Raw genomic sequence first — 24,330 nt, 5'->3', positions numbered from 1 at the left:
AAATTAATCAAAGACATCTGAGCTATATTCAGCCTGTTCATGATGGCATTTCGAATGTAACTTGCCATTGTCAGTGATTAGAGTGTTTCTCCAGAGAACTGGAGACCTGCTTGCCCTATCTCAGACTGAAGGCACATGCTTTAACTCCTAATATGAGGGAAGTGGGGAAGAAGTAAGAAAATGCTTTCCACTATCCAGTTGAATCTAAAATACCGTATAGCAAGGAAAGGTTTTCTTCTCTGCCCTTCTGAATGATACACCATCACTGAAGAGAAATATTTACAATGCACTCACTAAGTATCAGGTTCTCCCTGCCATCTGGGTCTGATATCCTGGGTAGCTGGTGATCTACACCACTTATCAATATTTTCAATTCAGAAACTGCAGATGGTGCAGCAGCTTTGGAAGACAAAAGCCTGTGTTGCTTCCTTGTATGCTCACCTCCCCTCTTACCATGCCTCCTTCAGTCTTCTTTATGTTTTTTTCTTTCTTTTTCTCTTTTTCTATGGCATTCCCTGTAGTGAGCTGATGATGGTACAACTGGCTAAGAAAATCTTTATGTAAAGACATGAGCAAAACCTGCTTCTGGTAAAACACGTTGACTAAGGAAAATATTTTTCTTAATCTCCATGAATCTGATTGTAGGGTAACTCAGCTGCATTTTCTGTGCTTTGCTGTAGCAAACTTGTATCATAGATAGTCTCAAATTTCTTGGCTGGAGCCTTACTGCTCTGGATTATAAATTTGAATGGACAAAGTACCAGTTGAGATTACAGCACCATTGTCTGATAGGTTCACATTTGTCTTTGTTGCTCAAAAATAGACTTGTGTATTATGCATTAGCACACAGTGTTTACCCCTAGCCTCAAATTACTTACAGTACTACAGCTGCACTCCACTGCTACATAGTGTTGCTCGAGAGGAAAGGATGGAATTTCCTGCCTCATCTCAGACCATAGATCATCAGTCTTTACCACTTCTGGCAGCTATGACCTTCGGAATTTGGATAATTCCAATGAAGGAGTGTCAAATTACCTCAATCAAAGGTGAGGTTGTTGTTTCTGCAAGTCTCTCTCCATGGCTGATTCTCTCTTTCATCTATCATCGCTCTCCTATGAGAGAGACTTCTGAGCCATATCACATTTTGATATCCGATCAGCAGCCTACAGAATGCTGCAAGAGGTTTGTTTTGTTCTGCTGAAGTTCAGTCCAACATGCAAAGTGACTCAGGAAGAATAGCTGGCAGTAGGACTGCAGTTTGTTCTGGCTTCTGCCATCTTTAGCGGGAAGCTGAGCAAAGGCTGAGTTGTTCTTTCTTTGCCTTCACCACCCATAGGAAAAGAATCTGTTTCCTCTCCTTGTTGAACTGAATGACTCCAAGGAATGTTGAACCTTAAACTTTATTTAATAGAGAGGAAAGGCTTCCAGATTTGGATAATTTGCTTTGGAAGCATGAGGGCTTAAACTCATACTTCAAACTCACGTGAGAAAGTGCAGTGTTTACAATATCTGCATCGCATGATGTAATATGTTGATCAATCTCTAATGTGGAAATAGCATAACAGCAGTGCTATCAGAGGAAATAGCCATTATTTTATGCTTTAAAAGAGAAGATACTACCTTCTTAAATTCAGAGTCTAGGATGAGAGAGCTTTAGTTCTGCAATGCCTGAACATATTTGGACCTTGCCTGACAAACCCTATGGTCAGGCAGGGTGACACACTGTTTTCAAGGTAAAATGTGCATGTACAATATTGCTGCTTGGAGTTTTAACAGTTCAAAAAACATTCTTGGAGGCTAACAAGATTTTCTGGAAGTGAGCCACTTTTGAATGCTATTGCCAGTACGTCTGCCTACTCTGGGTAGCATCAGAAACTCCGCTGAAAAATTAAACAAACATAGTTCTTGGCATCTAAACAGATGGGAAAGGACATGTTGACTCCCAAGTCTTTAGCTGAGGAGGTAGTCTGTTTCTCATTGTTACCACTGTGCAGTGAGGAATTGCAAAACACCTACATAGACTTTCAGACCTGCTAGCTGCACTTAACCTTTAATCCCGCAAGTACTCAGCCATAAGCATATAATTTTAAATGTCTGAGTAGTCCAACTGACTCCAATGGGAATACGAGCTGAATGAAGTTAAACATTTGCATAGACATTTTCAGGATCAGGCTCTTTCACTACAAACAGAATTCTAGCACTACAAACACACACTGGGCTTGTGCTGAGTCAAGATTTCAAGACTTTAGTAGACCTGTATCCTCTACAGATGTATTTTAAATTTCATGTAAATGTGTGATTTCTGTGTTATAAAACACCCTACGTTAGGCTAATAAGTAATCTTTCTCATGAGAGAGAAGAAATTATTTACTTTGTGACATAACTGCACAGGTTTGAAAGAATGTAATATGAACTGGATTACCTACGTTTTAGCTTCCATATCAAAGAGGTTGTCACATCTTGATTGGTTATATTTTTGCCTTTTAAAGTCTTTTAAACTTATTTTCTGTGTTTTAGACCTGGTCTGAAAATCCTTCTTCCTGTTTTTGCAAGGACAAGATTGCTAGCATGAGTAAGAGGTTGACTCACTTATTCCTGAAGGTGAGGGTTGCTTTCCATTTGCCCTGCAGAAGGATTTGTTCACCTTTGACTAGATAATATAACTCCAGAAAAGGAGTTTTTGTGGTGTCCAAATTAGTCTGGTCATGGTTGTGGCTGGTTTTGTACCCTCTCTAAAATGAGTTCAGTGATGTTCCCTCTGGTTTACACCCTAACTAACTAGATCAGATTTCTGTCCCTCAAATCTAGGTGTCTGCATTGCAGATCAAAAGCAAAGTTTTGATAATTCCTTCTGCAAATTTCACTCCCATTTGTATTCTCACATGCTTGATCTCTTTTGTTTAAAGGGCTGTGCTTGATACAGAAGCATTTCTATTCTGTGAATCATTCTAGCAATGCTGCTTTTAAAATATGCTAATGTTTTCTTTTGAAATGCACTGGAAAAATAATTAAAAAATATCTTACATTTTTCTTGAATTCCTTCCCTTAATTGAAGTGCATTTTTTTTTCAGTTTTTCTTTGCTGACTAAACATGTTAGGACTTTTGAGGTAAAAAGATATCTGTATGCAAATGCATTGTAATAGAACAGGCAGCTTTTCCTAGAGTTGAATCAATGTAACATTTTCCATTCTAAACCTCTGTGTTTTTTGTGGTCTCTGAAATATAAATGATTCAGGATGAAATCTGCCGAATTGGGACTTTGTCCAAATGTGAATATTTTGGAAAGACTTGAACAAAACTGGTTCAGCCAGTTCAGAATATCAGGAGAGTAGAAAAAAATTCTTGATCTAAATAGACTCTTACAACCTTTTTTTTTGAGCATTTCTGTAATTTATCAGCAGAAGGCTGAAAAATGAACTCTGACATGGAAATAGCCTTCCTTGAAGTAGGCATGTATCTGCTTGTTTGAGAAGAAATTAGTTTTGATTTGACTGAGTTATAAACCTTTGAGAACTGTGGTTGAGCATGAGCAGTGGATTATTTCGATAAGCTTGTGAAGTGTGCAGCTATGGAAGAATTTTCTGTACATGCATGGCTGGCTAATTTTGCTGGAAAGGGAAAAATCTATCAAAGCACGTTGCTAAAATTATTGAAAATACCTGCGGCTGCAGAGAGACCTTTGAAGACCATCCCAAGATATTTAAGACTATGAAAAGGGCAAGAAAAGTTCCTGTAGGCTTTGTAGGGTGTTTAAAGACTAAGCGGTCTGCAGATTTTGTAAGTTAAATAGGATTATGGCTTCCCTTAACACATGAAATTGTATGATGTTTTCCCTGGGGACATATGTCATGCAAAGCACCCTTTCCCTCAGCAGATCTGCCCAGTGAAGGAATCCCCCAACAGCAAGGAAGTTACTTCTCCATCTCATTGTAGAGCTCAAGAAGTAGGAGTTTATCAGGATGTTCCCAAGCTTGGGTGGCTGAGTCCTCTGATTTATATAGAAAACCTCGCTAATGGAAATTTAGCTTTGGAGTGAGGCATGTTTATGTGTGTACGTGTGCATGTGTCTTTTTAGATGCAGGCACAGTCAGTGATTTTGGAGGAACTGCTATCACTTGCATCAAACACAGTCTGGATAAATCAAAAACTCTCATCTAGAACATCTGTGTGTCTCCTGGCAGCCCATACTTTCCAGTGTACATCACTTCAAATAGTGGGTAGCTATTTGATTCCAAAACTTGTATTTTGCCGAAATTGGGCATCTGTCTCCAACTCCCTCCAAACTAAATTCATAATGCTCAGTTTATTGAACGATTCATTTCCTCTGAAGAAATCAATCTCTTTGTTTTACACTCCCTGAATGGATACATATTTGGGATTCCTTCCTTTGTCTTTTTACCCATGCCATCTCTCCAGCAGTGCTCTGCCAGGTGGGAAGGTATGCAGTTATCCCCTGAAATTCCTGCATGCCAGACAACTTCTGCCCAGGCAGTGCCAACACTGACACAATTCACCTTCTTGACAAGACTGTCAGTGGAGTGACTGTTCTGGTGAGCAGGTGAGTTTTTGATGCCATTTCTTCTGCTGCTGGATCTTTTCCTGTTTATGCAACAGAATTTATGCCAGACCCTCTGGCCACATCCTGGCCCAGGTTGGTGAGCAGTCTGCTACAGAGGCTCTGTAGCCACTGGTGTGGCTGGACTGGCAGAGGCCTGACATTGGTGTGGAGACAAGAGAAATGTGGGATACAGTCAGAACATGTGGGAGTAAAACAGTCTATTGATAGAACACAGTGAGAGGACAGAAAAAACCCCAAAACATTTCAAAACCAGGCATGCTCTCCTTTGAGTTGATATTATGCCTCTGACATAGAGGTGCTTTTTAATTGTTAGAGAATGTGTCTCTTGTTAGTTTTGTGTTCTCATTTCTTGATGTCTCACAGTGGGATGAGATAACAGCAAATGCTGAACAACAGGAAACTCATTGGTGTGGAATAACAGCAGCATGAGCTGTGCACATGTGAGTCAGTGAACTAGTGCACTGTAGTGTCTGTCCTGGGGTGTTCAGGGGTGCAACTGGGTCAGTAGAAAGACAGATAATTTTAGCAGACAATAAGCCCATATCAACAGACCAGCCTCTAAGAGCAGAGCCTTACGTGGGTCAGCTGTCTGGGAAGATCCAGGCAGAATCCCCAGAGATCCCGCTAGGCCTGTGTTAGTGGTGCCCATGCTTCCAGACTGGGCACTGCTGTAGTGGTGACTTCAGAAGTGCAAGCAGAGCAGGTATGTGACCTCAGTGAGGTGATGGGCTGTCAGGTCCTCGATGCGTTCCATAGAGCCATAGAAAAATCTCTTCAATAATGTCATGCAGAGGGTAGTGGACATGTCCTGACAAGACTTTCTGATCTTGGAGGCATAATGAAGACCAGCCTTGCTACCTATCTCAAGTGACTTCAGGGACAACACCTTCCGAGAGCACATTTTCCATTCTGAAAAGAGTCAGAGACACAACTTGTGTTGTGGTCAGTCTGGAATTTCTGGTGGCTTGGGAGCCTCTATGTGATCATCCAATATGAGTAGGGGAGCAAGACCACTCCAAAGAGGCGAGAGCCACACACTAGTGCTGTATTATAGTCCTTGGAGGATGCACTAAACGAGGGCGCAGCCACTACGAACCGCGGTGAGCCCGGAGCACCCCTCATGTCCGAGGTGCCCTGCGGCACTGCCCAGGGCCCGGCAGCGCGGGGACCCGCGCACCGCTGCAGGAGCGCGGGCACGGACACTTCGGGCTACGGCAGGCGGGGGGTGCGGGGCGTGGACCGGGGCCAGTTCGGAGTTTTTGCGGTACCGAGAGTCTCCGTGTAATCGGCCACTATGAGCGGGGAGGGAGTGCGACAACTCCGAGGAGGAGGAGAGACCCGCATGGCTGCGCAGTCCCGCGGTGCCCCGCCGCCTCAGGGCGGGGAGCGGCCTGCCCCCCGCCGCCTGCCCGCTGCCCGCGGGGCGCGGCTACCGCCCCCGGCCCGGCTCAGGCAGCGCCCGCGGAGACCCGCGGCCAGCGAGGGGATCCCGGGGGTGCTCGGCGGCGGGAGGGGCGGGCGGGGCCGGTCCGGGCCGTGCCGGTGCCCGCCCTGCGGGGGCGCGCAGCCCCCGGCCCGCGGGCGCGCCGGAGGCGGCGGCCCGGCGTGCTGCAACCATGGCGACGGCGGCGGAGCCGGCCCGCCCCGCGGGGCCGGGCGGCGCGGGATTGGTCGGGGGGCGGGCGCTCGCCCTCTGCCCCCTGACCCTGCGCGGCGGCGGCGGCAGGAGCGGAGGCGGCGGCTGCAGGAGCGGAGGCGGCGGCTGCTGGCGGCCGTTTCCTGGTGGCCTGGCGGCGGCGCGGGAGGGAGGATGCGGCGCAGGTCTCGGCTGCTGCTCTGCTTCGCCTTCCTCTGGGTGCTGGGCATCGCCTACTACATGTACTCGGGCGGCAGCGCCGCGCTGGCCGGCGGCGGCGGAGGCGGCAGGAGGAAGGTGAGAGCTCAGCCCGGGGAAGGTGCGCCCGCTCCGTGCCCCCGGCGGCGGGGCGGCGCGGGCCGGGCGGGGGGCAGCGCTGCGCGGCCCTGGGGCTGGGAGCAGGGGCGGCGGCCGGGGCGATCTGTTCGCCGCCGCTCGCTTGCAGGCGGCGTGAAACTACCCCGGGCTGCTCCTTCCCCCTTCCCGCCCGCCCTTCTCCAGCCCGCTTCCCGGAGGCAGATGGCTTCTTTGTGGACTTCAGACCGATTTCAGCCCCGTCGCGTCGCTCCTTATCCGACTGCACCCGGCCACGTCCCGGGCCGGAGGAAGTTGTTGCGGGAAGGGAGGGTGGGGAGGGCCAGGGCTGCGCTCCGGGGCGGGGGGGCCTCGCCTGGCCCCGCTCCGCTCCCGGCACTGAGCGTCTGCCCCTTTCAGCATTCCCCGTCTGCCCCTTTCAGCATTCCCCGCCGGCACCAGAGTCCTTCTGGCTCGTGTTCCCACCTAGAGAGCACGCGAGGATCCGAGCTGCTAATGCATTTTCCCTTTGGATGCAAAGCACTTTCCTTTCTCGTTAGCTCTGTGTCTGAAGGGTACCGTTTTCCGACCGGTTTTGCAATATTCCAGGAAATTGCCGGATTTGTCATGTTTTGTGTCTGTGGCGTGGAAGGTCTGTCTCTTCCTTCTTATAGCAGCTCACGTTACAAGTGTTACTAATGTTCAAGAAGTTCCCTGCGGACAATGCATGAGTAATTTTTCAGTATTCTGGCCATCAAGTTATTAAAGAGATTGTCCAAGGTGTTGTAGTAATTCATCGATTGGGACCACAGCTGGAAGTTAAGCCCCTCACAGTTCACGTTTGTGTCAGTCAGAACGGGTTTTTATGGCATAATGTGGACGAAGTTGCCACTTCCCACTATCTCTGCTTAGAAAAATTAAGTGCTTTTTGTTTTGTGGTATTTTGCCTGCAATAAAGATTAGGAAAATCAAGAGCTTTTAGAAACTGCTGTTTAAGCCTTCTATTTTGAAATAGGAAAGGTGTAAAGCATCTCATAATTCTGTAATTTTTTTACAGAAAACCCAGAGTAGGGCAAGAGGGCAATTGAATGAAGTGCACTGTACTTGAACAGTGTTGTTTGCTAATGAATTGCTGCTTCCTGTTAAATGAAAAGTAGTGTTTTGTAGGTCTTGCTGCTATGTAAAAAGAGGAATATTTTTATGTTTCTTTGATACAGTTTGGTTCATCACTGTATGTACTCCCTGTAAAAAAATGCTGATGACTTGTTCCTGTGTCAGGTTGTGGAAGCAAATACTTGGATGGCTACTTATGTGAGCAAGGGTTTAGAGAATGAGTCACTGCTTGCTGATAATTGCCTCTCTGTCCTGTTTTTTATTCTCTCTGTACCTTAGGAATGTGTTCAACAGCGACTTTTGATGTAATATATTAAAGCAAGTGTAAGTATGTATTGCCACATACAAGCTCCTGGTCCTTCAAAGTAGATACAATAGCAGAAATAGATCAAGCATGTGATAGGAGGTAAGGCAGTAGCCTAAAGCCTTTCTTGAAGAACCACCAGAGTGTATTTAGAAAGTGAAAGCAATCTTACACTGCTGCTGTATAGTGGGATAAAGAAAAGCTATCAAGGCAAATGTATCTGCAGATAGGGAAATATATTTTTAACTCTTATGGTGTGTTACATTTGGAGTTTCCAGACAGATTTACAATTCTGTTCAATTAATTTTTACTGCTGGGGAAACTGCAGTGTGGAGGTAGTGATTTGCCCAAGGTCACCTGGAAGACTTGGAGAGAATAAAATAGGAAAGAAGCCAGTATTTCTGAGTAAGAGTCTGGTGTTTAATCTGCTAGAACCTGTTGCTGTTTATTATTGATATTAGTAGCAGTTTTTATTATGGTTTTAAGAAATCAATGAACCTGTTACTTGCTTCGGTAGCATAATTTGGTGTCATTCCGCACAAAATTTAGTAAACCTTACTGGTCTGGGTAATTGGGAAAGTTTAGTAAGGAATAATTTCAAGAAAATGAGACATTTCATAGACCTGAGCTGAAGCCCACTGCTGTGTTTAAAAATATGGAAGTTTAAAGCAGGGCCATGGTAAGGAAGAAAGTAGGTACTGTGACCACAAGAAACAAGTGGGGAAATTAACTATTATATGTGGATTGGTGATTTAGGATTCTATTTTCTGTCAGTGAAGCATAAAATTTAATCCCAGGCTTCAGCGTAGGTTAGCAAATGTAAGTAGAGGAAGATGTGTGTAGTGTAATAGCTTTTGAATCAGAATAAAAGGCTTATTAACTTAGTGTCAGACACTGCTGTAAAGCAAAAAACACAGACTGTCTTAAACTTAGGAGCAGAAACCCTGCTGTAGTAAATTTCTTGATGTGTATGACTTCATATAGTCTTTTTGACTTGCCCACTATTTCAATATAATCGAAACAGAGTTGCTTATAGGAGAACACAATTTTTAATAAATTGTAGTCTCTGCTGTTTTCAGTCTATAAATTTACAAAAACCAGGCGGGAATAGTTCTTCATTTGTCTAAGTAATTTGCATGTTAATTACAGATCTGGTTGTACAAACAGAATGTGTTTTTCCATAAGGATTATATTTTTCTTTTTTTTTTTCCCATGCACAGACCTAATGTGTTATTCAGACATACTGGGCTTGTTTGATATGACATCCAGTCCTGTCATGTGTTGAACAGCACCAATTCTCTTTCTCTTCAGTAGAGTTGAAGGTGTTTGCCCTCTGCCAGGATTGCACCTGAGTAAGAGAAAAGAGTGTTTTTTTTTTAATTGCTTTTCTTATTAGTGTCAGAGTTAATTTGAGCTCCTGTTTATTTTGGTTCTTCATTTACAGCCTTTCTAATAAGACCTGTGAAGCTGTTTGGATGTTGTAGGGTGTGGTACAGCCTTGATAAAGTCTTTGGCCCCTCTCAGCAGTGGTGCACACATCTCTGTGTGCAGTATATTGGCCTGGTAGGGTCTGAGCAGGCATGAAGGAGTCTAAAGCACACAAAGCACATGATATCTCCCTGGTAAATGTGTAAATAATAATAACCTAAAAAAAAAGAGTACAATGCTTCTCATTCTGAACCTAGGCATAAAAACTGTAGTAAAAAGAAGTGATGTATTCCACATCTGGAATTTTGTGTGTGACAACTTTTTTTTTTAAAATATCTGCTTGAAAAGAAGAAAAGGGTAGAATCAAAGCCTCTCATTCAAGATGTACTTGAAGGGAACAGAAATATTTTGGGGGGTTTTTCCCCCTTTTCCCTCTGGTGAATCTCCAATCAAAATTTTTGTGAACATGAGAGAGCCATGTTCAGTTGACTCTTTTCCAGCTGGATCACTGAGTTGTAGATTGGAAAGAGTGAGTCTGATTCACATGTCTAAAGGTTAGAGAAATGGTTCCCATACAGAGGCTGTGACAGAGAAGAGCACAAGTTGAAAGCCTAACAATTGTGAGACTGAAAAAAAATCTGGTCTACTTTTATGTTCACTAAATGTGTTTTATATTAAAAAGCCTTTGGAGTGGAGACTGGAAGTTCCCTTATTTTCATGGGTGAATTTCCTAACCCAGAGCAAAAGCAGTTCATGCTCTGTCTTAGACTTGCATAAAAATGCAGCAGCTTCTGCAAGATGGTTAGAAAGCCAAAGCCATCCTGATGTGATCCCCTCCTAAGACTGGTGTGAATTTGTATATTTGTCACACAGATTTTAAGTTGTTGAACTACTAAGCTCTTGCACAATAGAGTGACTGGATTGAAATAAAAAAGAAATTAAAAAACCTAATACAACAAAACCCCACACCAAAACCAGCCAAAAACTCCAGCTGATTTCTAAAGAACTTGCTCTTCTAGGCATTGAGAAAGTAGCTCCATGTAATTGAGCCCTTCAGGCTGAACAGAGGAAGGTCTGCATCTTGTTGAAAGTGCCAAATGCTTTGCTGCTGCCAAGAGAGAACTCCTGAGGCATCCCCAGGAGGAGATCTGTGGGCAGAATGGGGATTTACTGGTGAAAGCTAAGGCATCCAGAGAGGCCTGCAAAGTTAAGCCACAGCTGAACCAAGGTTCGTAGCCTTCTGGATTTAGCTGCCAGAGTGCTGACAGGCTTTTGCATTTGTTGCCATGTAAAGAATCTCAGTTGTTTTTAAGTGGAACATCTATCATCTTCCACCCTGTCTAGAGGAGAAGGCTAAAAGCAATATTTCGGTAAGGAGTGATGGATCACTTTCACAGGTACTTCCAACATTTAGAAACATTCTTCCTGTTCATCAACTCCACCCCCCTGAAAACCAAAACCCCAAACTGCCTTGAACTAGAAGACTGTTACTCTCTTGGCTCCCCAGATTTACTGGGTGTAATGGAATGAACTGGAGAAATCTAATTTAGGGCTAGTCGAGCCACAAGGAGGCAGGCTTTTCCTGTGGAACTGGTTATCCTGTACATCGTGCTAGTTTTCCCTTCTCTTCCCTTTTATTCGTTTTGCTTTTTTTCTTTATTATGGAGCAGACTTTAGAGAGGTGACTGTACTGGAGCTAGCTGAGGTGAAATAAATGAAGGTAAAGGCTGATGCTTCATATTGAGTGTGTGACTGATTAAAAATGTCTCAATTGCTGGGTAAAGCAGGGGAAAAAGAAGCAAGCCTTGTAAGTTCTTGTTCTGTTGGATAAAACTTTAAAATAACTCCTTTCAGCATACACAAAGCTTTCTTTTCCTTGTTGTTTTTTTTTTTTGGGGACCCCTCTACTATTTCAGTTACTGGTAAAGGAGGCTTTTATTGACGTGTACGTAATACACTCTTCCTCTCTTCATGCATAAACTACAGATTTAGTGTACCTAAGTGCTTTTTTGATGGTTCAGGTAAGGAGGGAAGGAAATGTATGTTGACTTAAGTTCATTAATCTGTTTATGTGCAACTTGAGTGTTTCTCTTGAGGTATGTGAAACAAAGGGGTTAAACTTCAACTCTGTTGGTTTCTTTCATCACAGGAAGGCATTACCTGATTTAATTTCTAGATACTGCTTACTTTGCTGCATCATTTTTAATGTAACTTTAGTCCCTTATGTGTTGTGACATTGAATGTAATTTCTGATACCTTGATCTTGAGACAAGTGAAGATATCAGAGGTTAAAAAAGTCAAATTGTCGTATGTCCTTTTCTGTATCATTCACTTCCTAGAAGGTGCAAAGAGATAGAAAATTATGTTCCTCTCTGTAACAGGTAACTGTTTCTGCTAATAGATCTTTCTTTTATATGATTCTGTAATAAATGGGAAAGAGATTAAATGCCCAGGCACTTCAATAATAAATCTGTCCTCTCAATAGAATGTAAATGTCATACATGTATATTTTCTTAATCTAACATATGTCAATTGACTAAATTACTGTCTTGGCAATTCAGCCAGTTATTTTTATGGATTACTTCATAAAACTTAACTTTGGGTACAATGAAAAGGTGGTCTGTTACAAATTCTGTGCAGTCTCTTTAGGTCTGTAGCTGTATTCCCTTTTCCTCTCTTTTTTAAAATGCGTCATTGAGGGAGTTTCTTTCTTTGTTGACATTGAGAAATTAATTCTTTGCTTAGAAGACTTGTGTTGTCCCCTGCAACCTGCTAGGTTAGAAACTGATGAGTGATACAGGGGCTATGGATCTTGGATTACTGTTAGCTGCTTTGTTCATTAATGCAGAAGTAGAGGAGGGCCGTAGATAGAAGGGGTTGGAGAAACAAGAATGACTTCTTTGGTACTTTAATACCAAATGGGGTAGTTAACCACCTTTCCCTGTTATTTTTCCCTTTCATGTGGATATTGTAGTAGTTTACCGTGCTCCCGTGTTATTCCATTGCTGCTGTGGTTTGCTGTTTTCTGGAATCTCTGGTACAAAGGTTGTAAGTTGTAGTGATGTCCTTTGACAGATAGGTAGTCCAGTAACGAATTGTGCATGTGCCTTACCTGTGTTTGTCCCATCATTCTTGGGATTTGAGGTGTATTACAAATAAATGCCAGTAATTTTTTCCATGTGTTCTAGACACTTCCAAAGATACAACATAAAAAGTGGTAGAATAGCACCTTTTTCTAATTTAGAAAAGGCACAATATGACTTCATGTGAAGTGAAAAAAAATTGAGATTCATCTGAATAGTGCTACCTCACTTATTCTTTACGCCAGCCTAGAATAAAAATATAAACTGTGTAAACAAATCTTAGCAAACTTAATTCTTAGTCTTCAAAGTAACATGAATATTCTACATTTTTTCCTTGGAAATCCTGTTATTTTTTTCCCTTTTGACTTGCCTGTCCTTTTCAGTTTTTCAGTGTGATGTGTTATCTAAGTGTTTGTGTATAACTGGTAGTGTTTGGTTAAAATGATGCTAATGTCAGATGAGAGAAGAGTTATTGTCTGCTGGAAAGCTGCTTGCAGTGATACTCTACTACAGAATAGAAGAGACACCTTTGTCATGGAGCTGGGTGTCCCAACAGAGTGACCCTTGTTGCATGCCTAGAAGCTGTTTAAAACAATTCTACCAGGCAGCCTAGAAAATGGGTTTACTTGGCTTTTGGTAGCTACATATAAATTATACATAATTTAATACACAGTACTTTTGGTTAAGTTAAATCAGTTTGAAAGGAAAACATTAGAATACAGTTGATCCTGTGAATAGAAACTGCTCAGATTAAGTCAGTGCAAATGATTTAAGGTGATTTGGTCCACTTTTAAGTAACTTTTGGTTACTTTTCTTAAATGACCTACTCTTGACAGTGGTTAAGCTATAGTGGTACAAAGCAATATATAGCCAGGTGGTGTACAAACATTTTTTACTCCCTGCCCAACAGTAACGTTGTAACTAAATGTGATTTTTATTAGGACTTAGGAGAAGATGTGTATTGCTAATATGTTGGCAATGCCATGTGTTGGCAAATCATTTGAATTCTAAAAATGAATCTGCAGGAAGCAGTGAGGCATTTGCAATTTTTTCAGGAGTATGGGGCTGAATGTCATTGCCCGAATATATCAGGGTATTGTGGAAGTGGAATATCAGTGTGGGTGTTACAGAAGGAAACGTTAAGCAGGTTGTTAAAATTACATATTGCCATCATGTAATGCAAAGTGGTGGTATCTTAAGCTATATAAATTTTAAAACCTGGATACAGTCTTTAATGCTGTTTGTTTTGGATTAAGTAAGGTGCCCTCTTCTCTTCTGCTTTTCCCTTTCATTTAAGCTTTCAAAGGAATAAGGGATGGATTGAGGAGGGAAAATGGGGAAAAGAAGTTAGTGTCCACATCAAAATATTTGGTTTGTATGTTTGGGATTTTGAAGATATGGCATAAGAGAATCTACCTAACACTAGAATGGAACCATTTCACGTTCCCTCTAAGTCCATAAAGTTCTTTCACAGGAATCTTCATACAGGGACCTTTCCTGATAAGTGGAAGTGAAGATATTTGAATGTCTGATGTTTTTTCCTTTTCCTCCATTACTTGGAGAATGAATTTTTTTGCATACCTGTATCTTACTGACATATCCAGAGTATGTGTTTAGCTGTCATTTACTTAAATGTTCATTTGCCATGTGTTCTTTCCATGAATTAAGCAGACCTGCTATTTATTGTGTCACATGAAGTCATTAATGATCAAGTAAAAAAAAATCAGCATGTGTTTTCTATGAACTGAATCCCCTGTTGCAATGTAGCATATTTTAAATTTATATTTGGCTTATAGGTAGGATTTTTTTATTGTTTGTGTGTTTTTCTTGGATCTGTCACATTGAGTGCTAAAAGCTGTTTTTCTTCTGCAAAATCAAGGTAACTTGTTAATATGACTGGCTTCCAGTGTAGCCTGCTAAAATTACTATCAAGACTATTTTTTTTCCTTGTTTACTTTTCATCTGTCTAAACTGTTTAATTTTTCCCACTATCCCTGTTTTATACACTGGTTTTGTTAATTGCTCAGGGTACCTGTATTGTCATTTAAACAAGTTAAAATATGGAAGTTCAAATAGCTCCATCAACTGACAGGAGCACATTTGTGTGAAGGGACTATGCAGGCAGATGTTGGTTTTGAGCTTTGCTTATGAAATTCAAGTGGGAAAAGAATAGGATAGTAAAAGAACAGCAAGTTTGAATTTTAGGGCATTCCATATATCTCCGAAATTGCTATGTAGTGCACATCAAAGGCAATAATTTGGATTTCTCTTCTTTGTAGCTGTGGTCTTGTATGGAAAAAAGAGCCTATTGAAAAGGTTGCAAGTTCAGTTGTTAGTAACTTTTCTGAAGCTGTAAAATTGTCATAAAACCTGGGTGCTTTATTAAGGGAAGCAGAGAATAACTAGAGATTCTGCTGAGTTCAAGCATTATCAAAGTGCAGTGGACCGCCTGTACTGAGTAACGGATCTGCTCGAACAAAAGAACTTTGGCCAAGGAAAGACTATGCAAAGAATTGGCACCCAGCTAATGCTATTGTGCATGAATTCTCAAAGTGCTATGACTTGATGGCCAGAAAATGTTTTCTCCTTGTGTTAAGTTCCAAATGTTTAGCCACCCTGGAGATACGAGCACAGCTGAAATTTGTTACTAAAATAAATTTTCTCTATCTGGCCTGGTTTACAGATCGTCAATAAATATACAAGTGTGTGTATATAATGGATATATGCTTCTGTGATATGAAGGTTTTTGAGGCTTGATTTTTCTTTTCTTGCTTCTTTTATTTGAAATGGAAAAGTCTGTTCACTGAAGTACGCTTTGACTCTCTTGGGACCTTGGTAAGGAAAAGGAAGGTTTTGTCCTCATAAAGTAGTTCATTTGGTAGCAAAATGCTCCTGGCTAATAGTGGGCCAGCCTAGATTCTTAGACGTTACATTGTTCCAATATTGGGAAATGCCCCTATGGAAAAACTGCTGCTGTGGTATGTGTGCCTGCCGAGAGTGTGGGGGTGATGGAATTGCAGTGTCTCTGCTGGAGTGTGTCAGTGTGTCACAAAATTAGGTCTGCACATGCTGTAGTAAGCTCTTGTTATGGGTGGTGGCGTGGCTCCTGCTCCAGTGGAATGCCAAAGTCCTTCCGGTTGCTGTGGCACATCAACCATCAACTGCAGCCTTAGCATTTTCTGAGTGGAGCAAATAGGGGCTGGTCTTGAGTCCTCTGACTTGTGCTCTTACACCACAATGTGTGCTGTGCTGTAAGAAATGTGTGTAAATGTCTTACACACATTTCAGTGGCTGCTGAGCAGCCACTGAAATGAAGATGTGCTATGTCATTTAGCCTCAACAAACATAAAACTGACCATTCCACCATGTGGAGTAGTTACAACACATATACACTATGTTAGTGACTACTCTTTGAAGTTTTAGCTAAGGAAATGTTCTTTTTTTGTTCCGCTGACACGGTGTATACCTTTCTTTCAGTGTACTCTGAAAGTGCTGTGGGTGAACAGTAGTTGTAGCAAGTCCTGTAAGGACTTGGTGAGAAAATTGGAGTTTGATACCTAAAAGAGCAGAGAGTCATTCTTAAAACATCTTAAACTGATAGATGTCTATCAAAGACAATGCCCCCACCACATAGGCTAACCTGTGTGCTTTCTATTAATAAGTATGGATTAAGAATTTACAGGTCTTGACAATTAAATTAAAAGGCATTTGGAGTCTGAAATAAGTATTTAAATGAAAAGTAGTGGGCAGTGGGCTAGCAAACATCAGCACATTTTTACATTCTTACCTTCATGCTTAATGTTCAAAAATTGATGGAGAGACTTGACTTATTTGTACTGCAAAAAGTATGTCTGAAGGCCCTTTTTTGAGGAAACTTCTTTCCCTATAGAGATATAAGTGCAAGTGTTGTTTAGCCTGGTAGATTCTTAAAGAAAAGATTGAACTGTGTGGCAGGTTGTTTATACCACCCCTGAGTTATCACAAGACTTAGAAATATGTTAGGGCAAAATGTACACTGATCAGAAAATTTAAAAAAAACACACTTTGAAAGACTTCTCTGCAATGGCTATCAGGTTTCTGAAAGGCTTGATAAGAATGCAGTATGTCTTGTTAAGGTACAATTCCTCAGTTATTCCCAATACTTTCTGAATATTCTCTAGTAAAAATAAGCAAGAGATTGATTTTGATGTTCATGTTAGCTTAGACCTAAAATATCTGTCTTTATACAAAGCGAAAGCTATTTGCTTAAAAATCCATTTCTGTTACCTACTGAGATAACTAATGCCTCTTGCATCCTGGGAACAATAGTGAGAAAATCAAGGTGCATCAAGGTGCTAAAATCAGCCTGCAGTCATTTAATGTTGTCCCTCATGTGCGTGCAATTCTAAGAGCCAGAAACTTGGGTAAAACCTGATTTTATACACATGGATTTTCATGGTGTGTGACTTTTCAAAAAATTTTTTTTGGTTTTCATTATTCCCTAGTGGTTACAGATGTTTCAGATTTGGTCATTGTTTTTTTCTTTTAGTTAAGCATGTAGAAAATATTTTTACAGTTTCAGAGTACATTTGCTAGGTTGTTTCTGTATAAGTAATCCTTTTCTTGGTGAACTTGGATGTTGTAAAAATTGTTCAACTGTATGGGAAAGAGTGGTGAAAGGATACCACCACTTGCTCAGGACACTTCTGAATGTTGTGTTGTAGTGCTGTGTAGAGTCCTGGTTCTGTTGTGCCAAAGACTGAATGGTCTTAACCAATGGTCTTAATAACCTTAAGGTTATTTCTACACCATGAACTTAGAAAAGGGTTTATTCCCAGTAGGATTTAGGTACCCGAGTGTGAATGTCAGCTGTGGTCATATGGTAGAAATTCTCATGTGGTTCTCTCTTGCTGTGGCCTTCTGCTCAAAAGCAGACTTGTTTTGTACTCAGCAAACTTTATTAGATAATTGGCTTTTATTGCTTAAGTCTCAGTGGTTGAATGGATTTCAAGAAGTTATAATGTTCCAAGTTATATGTTGTATGGAAAAGATAGCTCAAGCTTTCCACTCTTCAGCACTGATGTATGATGGGACCTCGTGCTTCTTGCTGAGCTTACTGGAGTATGGATCTGGAGCTGGTACAGTAGTCAGGCTATGCAGGGAACCATGTCTAGTGTCTAATCTTAATGTGGTTGATGCTGACCTCTTCTGAAACCCTCAGTTCACACATGTTCAGTTTGGTTTAGAATTGTGATATTGTAATGTTTATTTCTAAGAGCAGCTTACAGCTCAGGGGCAGGCAACAGTTCGGAAATGTCATGGTATTTGTTCAAATTAATTGTGATTGTGGCTGTCATCTCATGATGTTGTTATCCCAGTTTCTGAGATAAGTTTCCAGTGTAGAAATATGGAAGAAAATTGATGTAAAGACTGATTGCTTTCTCAGTTGTGCTTTGAAGATTTTTTCTTTTTTAAGAGAACTTTTACTTGAATGATTTGGTAAAATCTTGTAGAGACTTTAAAAGCTATGTTAAGAAGTGTTGGTTTTAGTACACTCAGTTTGTGATGAAAGGCAGTTTGTAATGTTGAATAAGCAAGGTGTTGGATGCTGGTGGGTGTAGGTACTTGATAGTTTCTGAAGACATTGTCTTCTTTTTTAAAAGATGTGACTGGTAGAGCTTAGAGCCCTGCTGTGCTTAAGAAGACAATTTCTTATAAAATATTCCACAGAAACACTGACATTAGCTGAGTTTAAGACTCTAAGCACTTGTTTATGTATGCAAAACAAATGTCTGTAGCTGACTTTGATTATTAATACTTTTTTCGTTTGAGTCTTATATACCATCTTATTTTGAGTTTATTGCTAGCTATATATTTATGTAGGTTATCCCCTTAGCTATATGACTTAGCTGTGTCCTTTCCTCTTGTAGTGTCATAATGTGTTGTCATTGGCACATGGTGTGTGTTTTTTTAAAGCATAATTAGTTTAGACAGGTTTTTAGGTAGACATTCTATTTTATTATACAAATGAAGATAGATGTAGAACTTATTTTGGCAAAATGTGTGTGTGACTTTTGTTCTCAGTGTTTTGGGTTTTTTTTGTTTAAAACTAAGGACAGTGGCCTTCTTGTTGATACTGATAATTTGTTTGCTGCTGTTTCTCATACAATACTGAGCATATTTCTCATATAGTATTCTTGCTTGGTTTGTGAGCTTTGCCGTAATGCAGCTTGATATCAAGCGAGTTGAAGATATTTGTCTGCATTTGTGTTCTGTAGGCTAAAGTAATGCACTCCCTATCCTGGAGGAAGGTGATAGAGGGGGAGCATTAAATGATCAATCTGGAAAATGTGATTTCACATAAGCATCTTATTAGAATAATTAAAAGGCTTTTTGTGATCAGCTAGGGCTTGTGAATATCAAATTTCTAGCACTGAATTCTTTTGTCAGCTGGAGGAAGAAGAGTCTCTAATGGGAGAGTTTTTTTGGACGTATGTCAGTTGCTGTTCTGGCAACTGCATGATGTTTTCATTTAGACTGTTCTCATGCTCTTATTGGCAGTAGGCTATAGCAGCTGGGATGGCAGCATGTTTGCTTTCTTGTGACATGGTTTAGGCTTCTTTTTCTGGCTTATCAGTTTAAGACAATAATTGTGTAGTAATTTTTTTCCTCCTGTATTTGAATGGCTTTTTGCCATTATACAAACAGTGAAGAAAATGGCAGTGCAATGATAGGAAGTGCTCATGCTGGCTTTCCTTCTGGTTTTGGAAGTCAGAGTTGTTGCTGCATGCCTGAATGCTGTTATTTGCCCCAGTACAATGATCAAGCACTTGATTCTTTTCTTCCACAGACTATCCTGTGTTGGAAGGGAGAAAACAAAGCTTTCCCAGGTCTGCCAGTGAACAGCAGTGCTTTCCAGTTACTGCAATGATACTAGAATGGATAGAGCTACTGGTGAGATGGGAATTGTTCCAATTGTACTCTTTGAATAGAAGCATAACATGGTAGGGGCTACATTCCTCCTGCTTCTTTGAGTGCCAGCGTGCAGAAATGTGTGGTCTTGGTGTCCGTGTTAACCTGAAGATTAATTCCCTCAATACTTTAGGCTAGTATAGCCTATCTCACATGCAGCACTGTGTAGTTCTTCAACTGCTAACTTAATTTTGCCTGGTTTTTCTGGAAGTGCAGTTCTAACTCTTTTGCCCATTCAAATAAGAGAGGTGACTTTAACATACCCTGCCCTCTTACTCCCTTGAGAACTGAATATGTGCAGCAGAAATTGTATGGGTTCTATTCGCCCAGTTTCTGTACTGTGCTCCTGGGTTTGTATTTGAATCTCTAGCAGCTTTGCTCTTCATATCATAGTTGAAAATTAAGTACTGTGTAAATAAATTGCTTGTTCTTTTTCCATGGGAGAATGGAAAACTACTGAAACTGACATGGCATATTCCTGCCATGCAATAAAGAATATAGTGTAAGAAGTATTCTTGGGAAATCTACCATCTAACCAAAGCTTAAAAAGACAAAGTTAGATGGACCCTTGATGGTTTTTCACTAACTAGAACTCTTATGGTCTTAGATTTAAGAATTAAATGATTGCATCCTGGTAGAATATGAAAAGAAAATTCAATATTTCAGTAAGTAATTTAAGCTAGGAACTGGCTGCTTCTATTTTTGATGCCCAAACCCAGTGTTTCTGTGAAGGAAGAAGGGCTGCAGGAATCTAGTAATTTTCATAGTATCTGGCACACATTGACATTTTACTTGTGTTCTGCAACAGAAAAGGGAGAGATAATTATACAGGCTGCTACTTTGTTTTAAAGGCTTAGTAGCTGTTGTACATAATTTTCATCAGTTGCCAGCGATGCATCCTGTGTAGAGAAGGAAGTAATGTGTTGAAGATAAGCTGCAGGTCATAAAAAAAGAAAGGTATTTTAAAGATGTGTAGTCTTTTACTTTGTTTTTGTCTATCTCAGAAAATCATTGCAAGTCCTAAGAGAACAAATGTGTTTTTACTAATCTTACTGTTAGTATAAAACCATGCCTGTATTGTCTGTACTCTGCATGAAAGTCTAGTCCAGTTGAACTGAAGAAAATCTGGGGAGAATACCATGCTGCAGAGTTTTTTTGATGTTCATTTGTACTAATGGCAGCAATATATAATTTTAATTATTCTATTAAATTCTCTTGGCTTTCACTTTTACAAAACGATAAATAGTCTCTGTGCTAAGAATAGCAAAGCAGTTTCTGACTGAGCTGTTCAGTATACCTATTTACCAAGTTTGCTTGAAGGCAAAAGCAGTTATTTTCTATTCAGAGCAAACATGAGTGGAAAGCTGTTCTCTTCGCGTTTGTTTGGTTATTTGGGCTCTTGTATCCCTCTGCTTGACCATTCTGTCACTTCTTGACAACACAACTGATTTATTTCTTTTTCAGTCACACTTGGATTTTAATGATGACAATTGGGTTTTCTCAGACAGTCAGCTGCCTTCAGATTTGCATTAGCAGAAAAGGAGGCTTCTAGAAATGGAAATTATATCTGTCATGGTACTATGGTGTCTTTTTTGTCAGCTCTGAAGAATGGCATGTATAGAGAGAAATGAAATATGTTGTGTATGAGTGTTCAAATCTGAGTTAAGATACGATAGTCACAGTGTATGATCCTAGGACACCAGGTCATTTTGATTGTACCCACTTTTGAGGGATACATTTCCAAGAAATTTTCTAGTCACAGTAATCTGTAAAAATCTGGGTTTTGTGTCGCCACTAATGATGTTACAAAGACTGTTGGAAATACTCCTCTGGGTGGTAGAACTCACAACTGGCAAAATTAAGGTATTAAAAAATCTCTTAAGAGAAGATTCAGTTTACTATAACCATCACTGTGACTCCAGCTATTGAAATACTGGATTTAGGTTATCTTTAAAGCTAGAGGATATGTCCCTTTTTTGCATTGATGGCTCTTAGAGAACTCACAGTAACTTTTTGCTAGCAGTGCATTGGATTCTGGAGCATGGATTGCCTGTGGCCTCCACTGCATTCAGTGTCTTTGTGTGGTACAAATCACTTGGCACAGAACTTGTTTTTCAGTCTTCCTTTCTGCTCAGGCCATCAGTGCTGCTAGTCATAGGCACTGGCTCTAGCAGTGTCAATGCCTATCTTAATGTTGCACTTCAGCTTATTTCCAAAGAGATCAGAAGGTGTTTTGAGGGATGATCTGCGATTATGAAAGGGAAGTTAAATTGACAGTGTAGTTTTTATGCTGGGGTTGGGTACCTACAAATTTTAACTTGTTTGCTATTTTTGCAATGTGGTTTTTCAAACTCTACTTCAGTGGTATGCTTGGACTGTTCATTGAGAGAAGCTGTTTATTTCACAACAATGTTGATCTGCCAAGGCTCTATTTTGCAGCTGCCATTAGAGATGCACTAATTCTGAATGCGCTGCATGTTCAGCATCCCTCTCTGTCCATCTTTGTTTCCTAAATCAAAACCTGTCTTGTCATGTTACTGTAAAAAAAGTTGGAATGGAGATTTCTACTATTGCAACAAGAAATAACAGGCCCCATTTTTCCAAAATATTTTTACCATTTGATGTAAGCATGTTATTTTACTTTATAAACTGTCTGCTTGAGTGAAAGTGGAAAGTATTATGTCTTATAAATAAAGGCTAATTTAATCTGCTTGTGATATTTTTGTCATTGTACTGTTTACAATTTAAGACTTCCTAGATATGCTGGAGCTTGTTTCTTTTTGGGATTAGCAAAATATCTCATTGCTTTTTTTAAATCACCATTTACTCTGGGCTACAATTTGAAGCAAAAGTGCTGTTGGAGCCTTCAATTCTCTACTTAAGGCTGCCGACCAACACCTTGTTTTCTTCATCTTGGGTTATTAGACAGTTGTAGTTGAACATGTATTCCAAACCAGAGAAATGTTGACCTGAAATGTCACAAGGATAAGGACTTTGTAATAATTTCCTCTGTAAAGAACTGAGGAAGTAGAATAAAATCCATGTGTACAGGTCATTTGTGTTTTATTTTTGTCTGTTGGAGGAAACGCACTGTTACTGAACTATTTCATGGCATAATACCATGACCATATGGTCATGATTAATGCATAAGTGGACTTAATTAAAAATGTGACAGTTCTTTCTTTTTCCTCTTTTTCCTCTCCTCAGTGTGCAGTGTGAACTAAGAGGAATGAAATTTTAATATACGCTATTCTTTTCCTTGACAGTTAAAGAGGGTGATAGCCTTTGGGAGATCAAGTACCTCGTGGTAGCTCTTGATGGAGCATGTTGTTCTGTATAAAAAAAGTCTTTCTTCTGCAGAGACTGAACAGCATCTTCCACATACAGTTGTCACTATAAACAAATTTCGGTGTGTGGGCAAATGCTTGAAATTCAAGTAGGGTTTAGTAGGCTTTCTTTGAATCATCATACAGAAGTTGTACAGAGGCTACCAAACTAAAAATTAATGTTTATTTTCAACATGATACTGAAAAACATTCAGTATTCAGTTTTTCAAGTGTTTTTCAACACTAATAATCAAGTGTTCAGATGATTAGTTTGTTCCTGTACTGAGCTGCGTCATCGGCTCTGCTCCAGGAAGGGAGCTTTGATTAGGTTTGTAAAGGTTGCTGAGTAGGTTTTCCTCCTGTGCTGATTGGCTTTCTTTGTGTCAGGTAATCGTGTTGAGCCTTTTGTTTTCTCCCTTCATCCAGATATTAGACTGCTCCAACTAAACACCTGTGTAGTTCCTGTTGTAGTTCCCTTTTTTGTCTGTTGATGGTTTTGGCCCCTAGTGCAAACTAGTACCCTCTGAGGAGGGGGTTATAAAAACTTTGCAATGGTACAAGAATAATTTTGATCCCCTCTTGTTTAGAGTGAATCCTCAAATCAGTGTGAGAGGAGGAAGTTCAGAAACAAAGGAAAATAACATGATTATTTTCCTGCTGGTGAGGAGGTGTGACGCAGTGCTATGCTGATGGTAACCAGAACCCAAGGAATATAATGGTCTTAAAAACCCCCCAGTTATTCTGTATGAGAATGTGTGTTGGGTGCTAGATGGCTGAAAGGCAGCGCTTCAGTTTGCTGCATCAGGCAATTTGATGTTTCAAACTGATCTTGGGTATGAATTTTTTTCAAAGATTTTGAATGAAGGTTAACTTAAAGATGGCTTCACAAGGACATTTTGAGAAAGAGTTTCTGCCTGATCTGGATTTATTTTCATTGTGGCATTTTTTTTCCAAAGAAATCTGCTGCAGCAGCAATCTTGGAGTCTGAGTTTGTGTGGCATGGCATATCTCCAGAGGCTTGGGGGATTTGTTTTTGAAGAGTGGTGATGTAGTGACTTCCTTATTTTAGTTGCATTCAAAATCAACCATCTTTGTTCTGCACATGCTAAGATATTTGTTCCATGAAATAGATATAACCCTCCATATTTTTCTTTGAAAATTCTCTTGCCTTGGTGACATTGTCAGTTGCTTGGCTTGGAGGACCGACTTTCAAACCCTTGATGATTTGTATTTAGTGAGAGGGATATAAAAATTAACATTTCTGCTTTTCACATCTGAGATTTGCACATATTGATGTGTATTGATGACAAGAGTGCAATATATGAGCTGCAGGGAAATATGCTTTACTGGTGGTGATCAACATGTATGTATGGGTAGAAATTACAATAATGCAGAAATCCCTTGAAATTCAGCCTTTAAAGCTGGATGTCAACAGCTAGATTCAGAAGTTGAAATGTTGTTATAAGTAGTTCAGAGTGGTTTCTGGAATTTAAAATCTGGTTTTAAAATTTTTGGTTGTAAGCTATACATTTTTGTACTTTGGCAAAGCCAATGTAAGTATTTTTCTGATATAAGAAAAAAGCAATCCATTCAGTGGCTTTTAATTTTTGACAGC

General features: G+C 40.4%; 1 protein-coding gene across 2 annotated transcripts in view; it reads left to right on the top strand.

The window, feature by feature from the left end:
* Positions 1-6,320: 6,320 nt before the first annotated feature.
* Positions 6,321-24,330, top strand: part of GALNT2 (polypeptide N-acetylgalactosaminyltransferase 2) — an 87,338-nt gene continuing 69,328 nt past the window's right edge. Inside the window, exon 1 of one of the 2 annotated variants that reach the window (XM_030946765.1) lies at positions 6,321-6,513. In XM_030946765.1, the coding sequence (XP_030802625.1) occupies positions 6,391-6,513 (123 nt within the window). In that variant the 5' untranslated portion in view covers positions 6,321-6,390. Of the gene's footprint in view, positions 6,514-17,792; positions 19,372-24,330 lie in introns of those variants that run through there. The other variant, XM_030946766.1, reaches the window with a different exon arrangement.

The sequence above is a fragment of the Camarhynchus parvulus genome, chromosome 3 (assembly GCF_901933205.1).
Source record: "Camarhynchus parvulus chromosome 3, STF_HiC, whole genome shotgun sequence".
Classification (NCBI taxonomy): domain Eukaryota; kingdom Metazoa; phylum Chordata; class Aves; order Passeriformes; family Thraupidae; genus Camarhynchus; species Camarhynchus parvulus.
The sequence above is the reverse complement of the archived record's forward strand: the minus strand, read 5'-3'. Positions and strand labels throughout refer to the sequence as shown.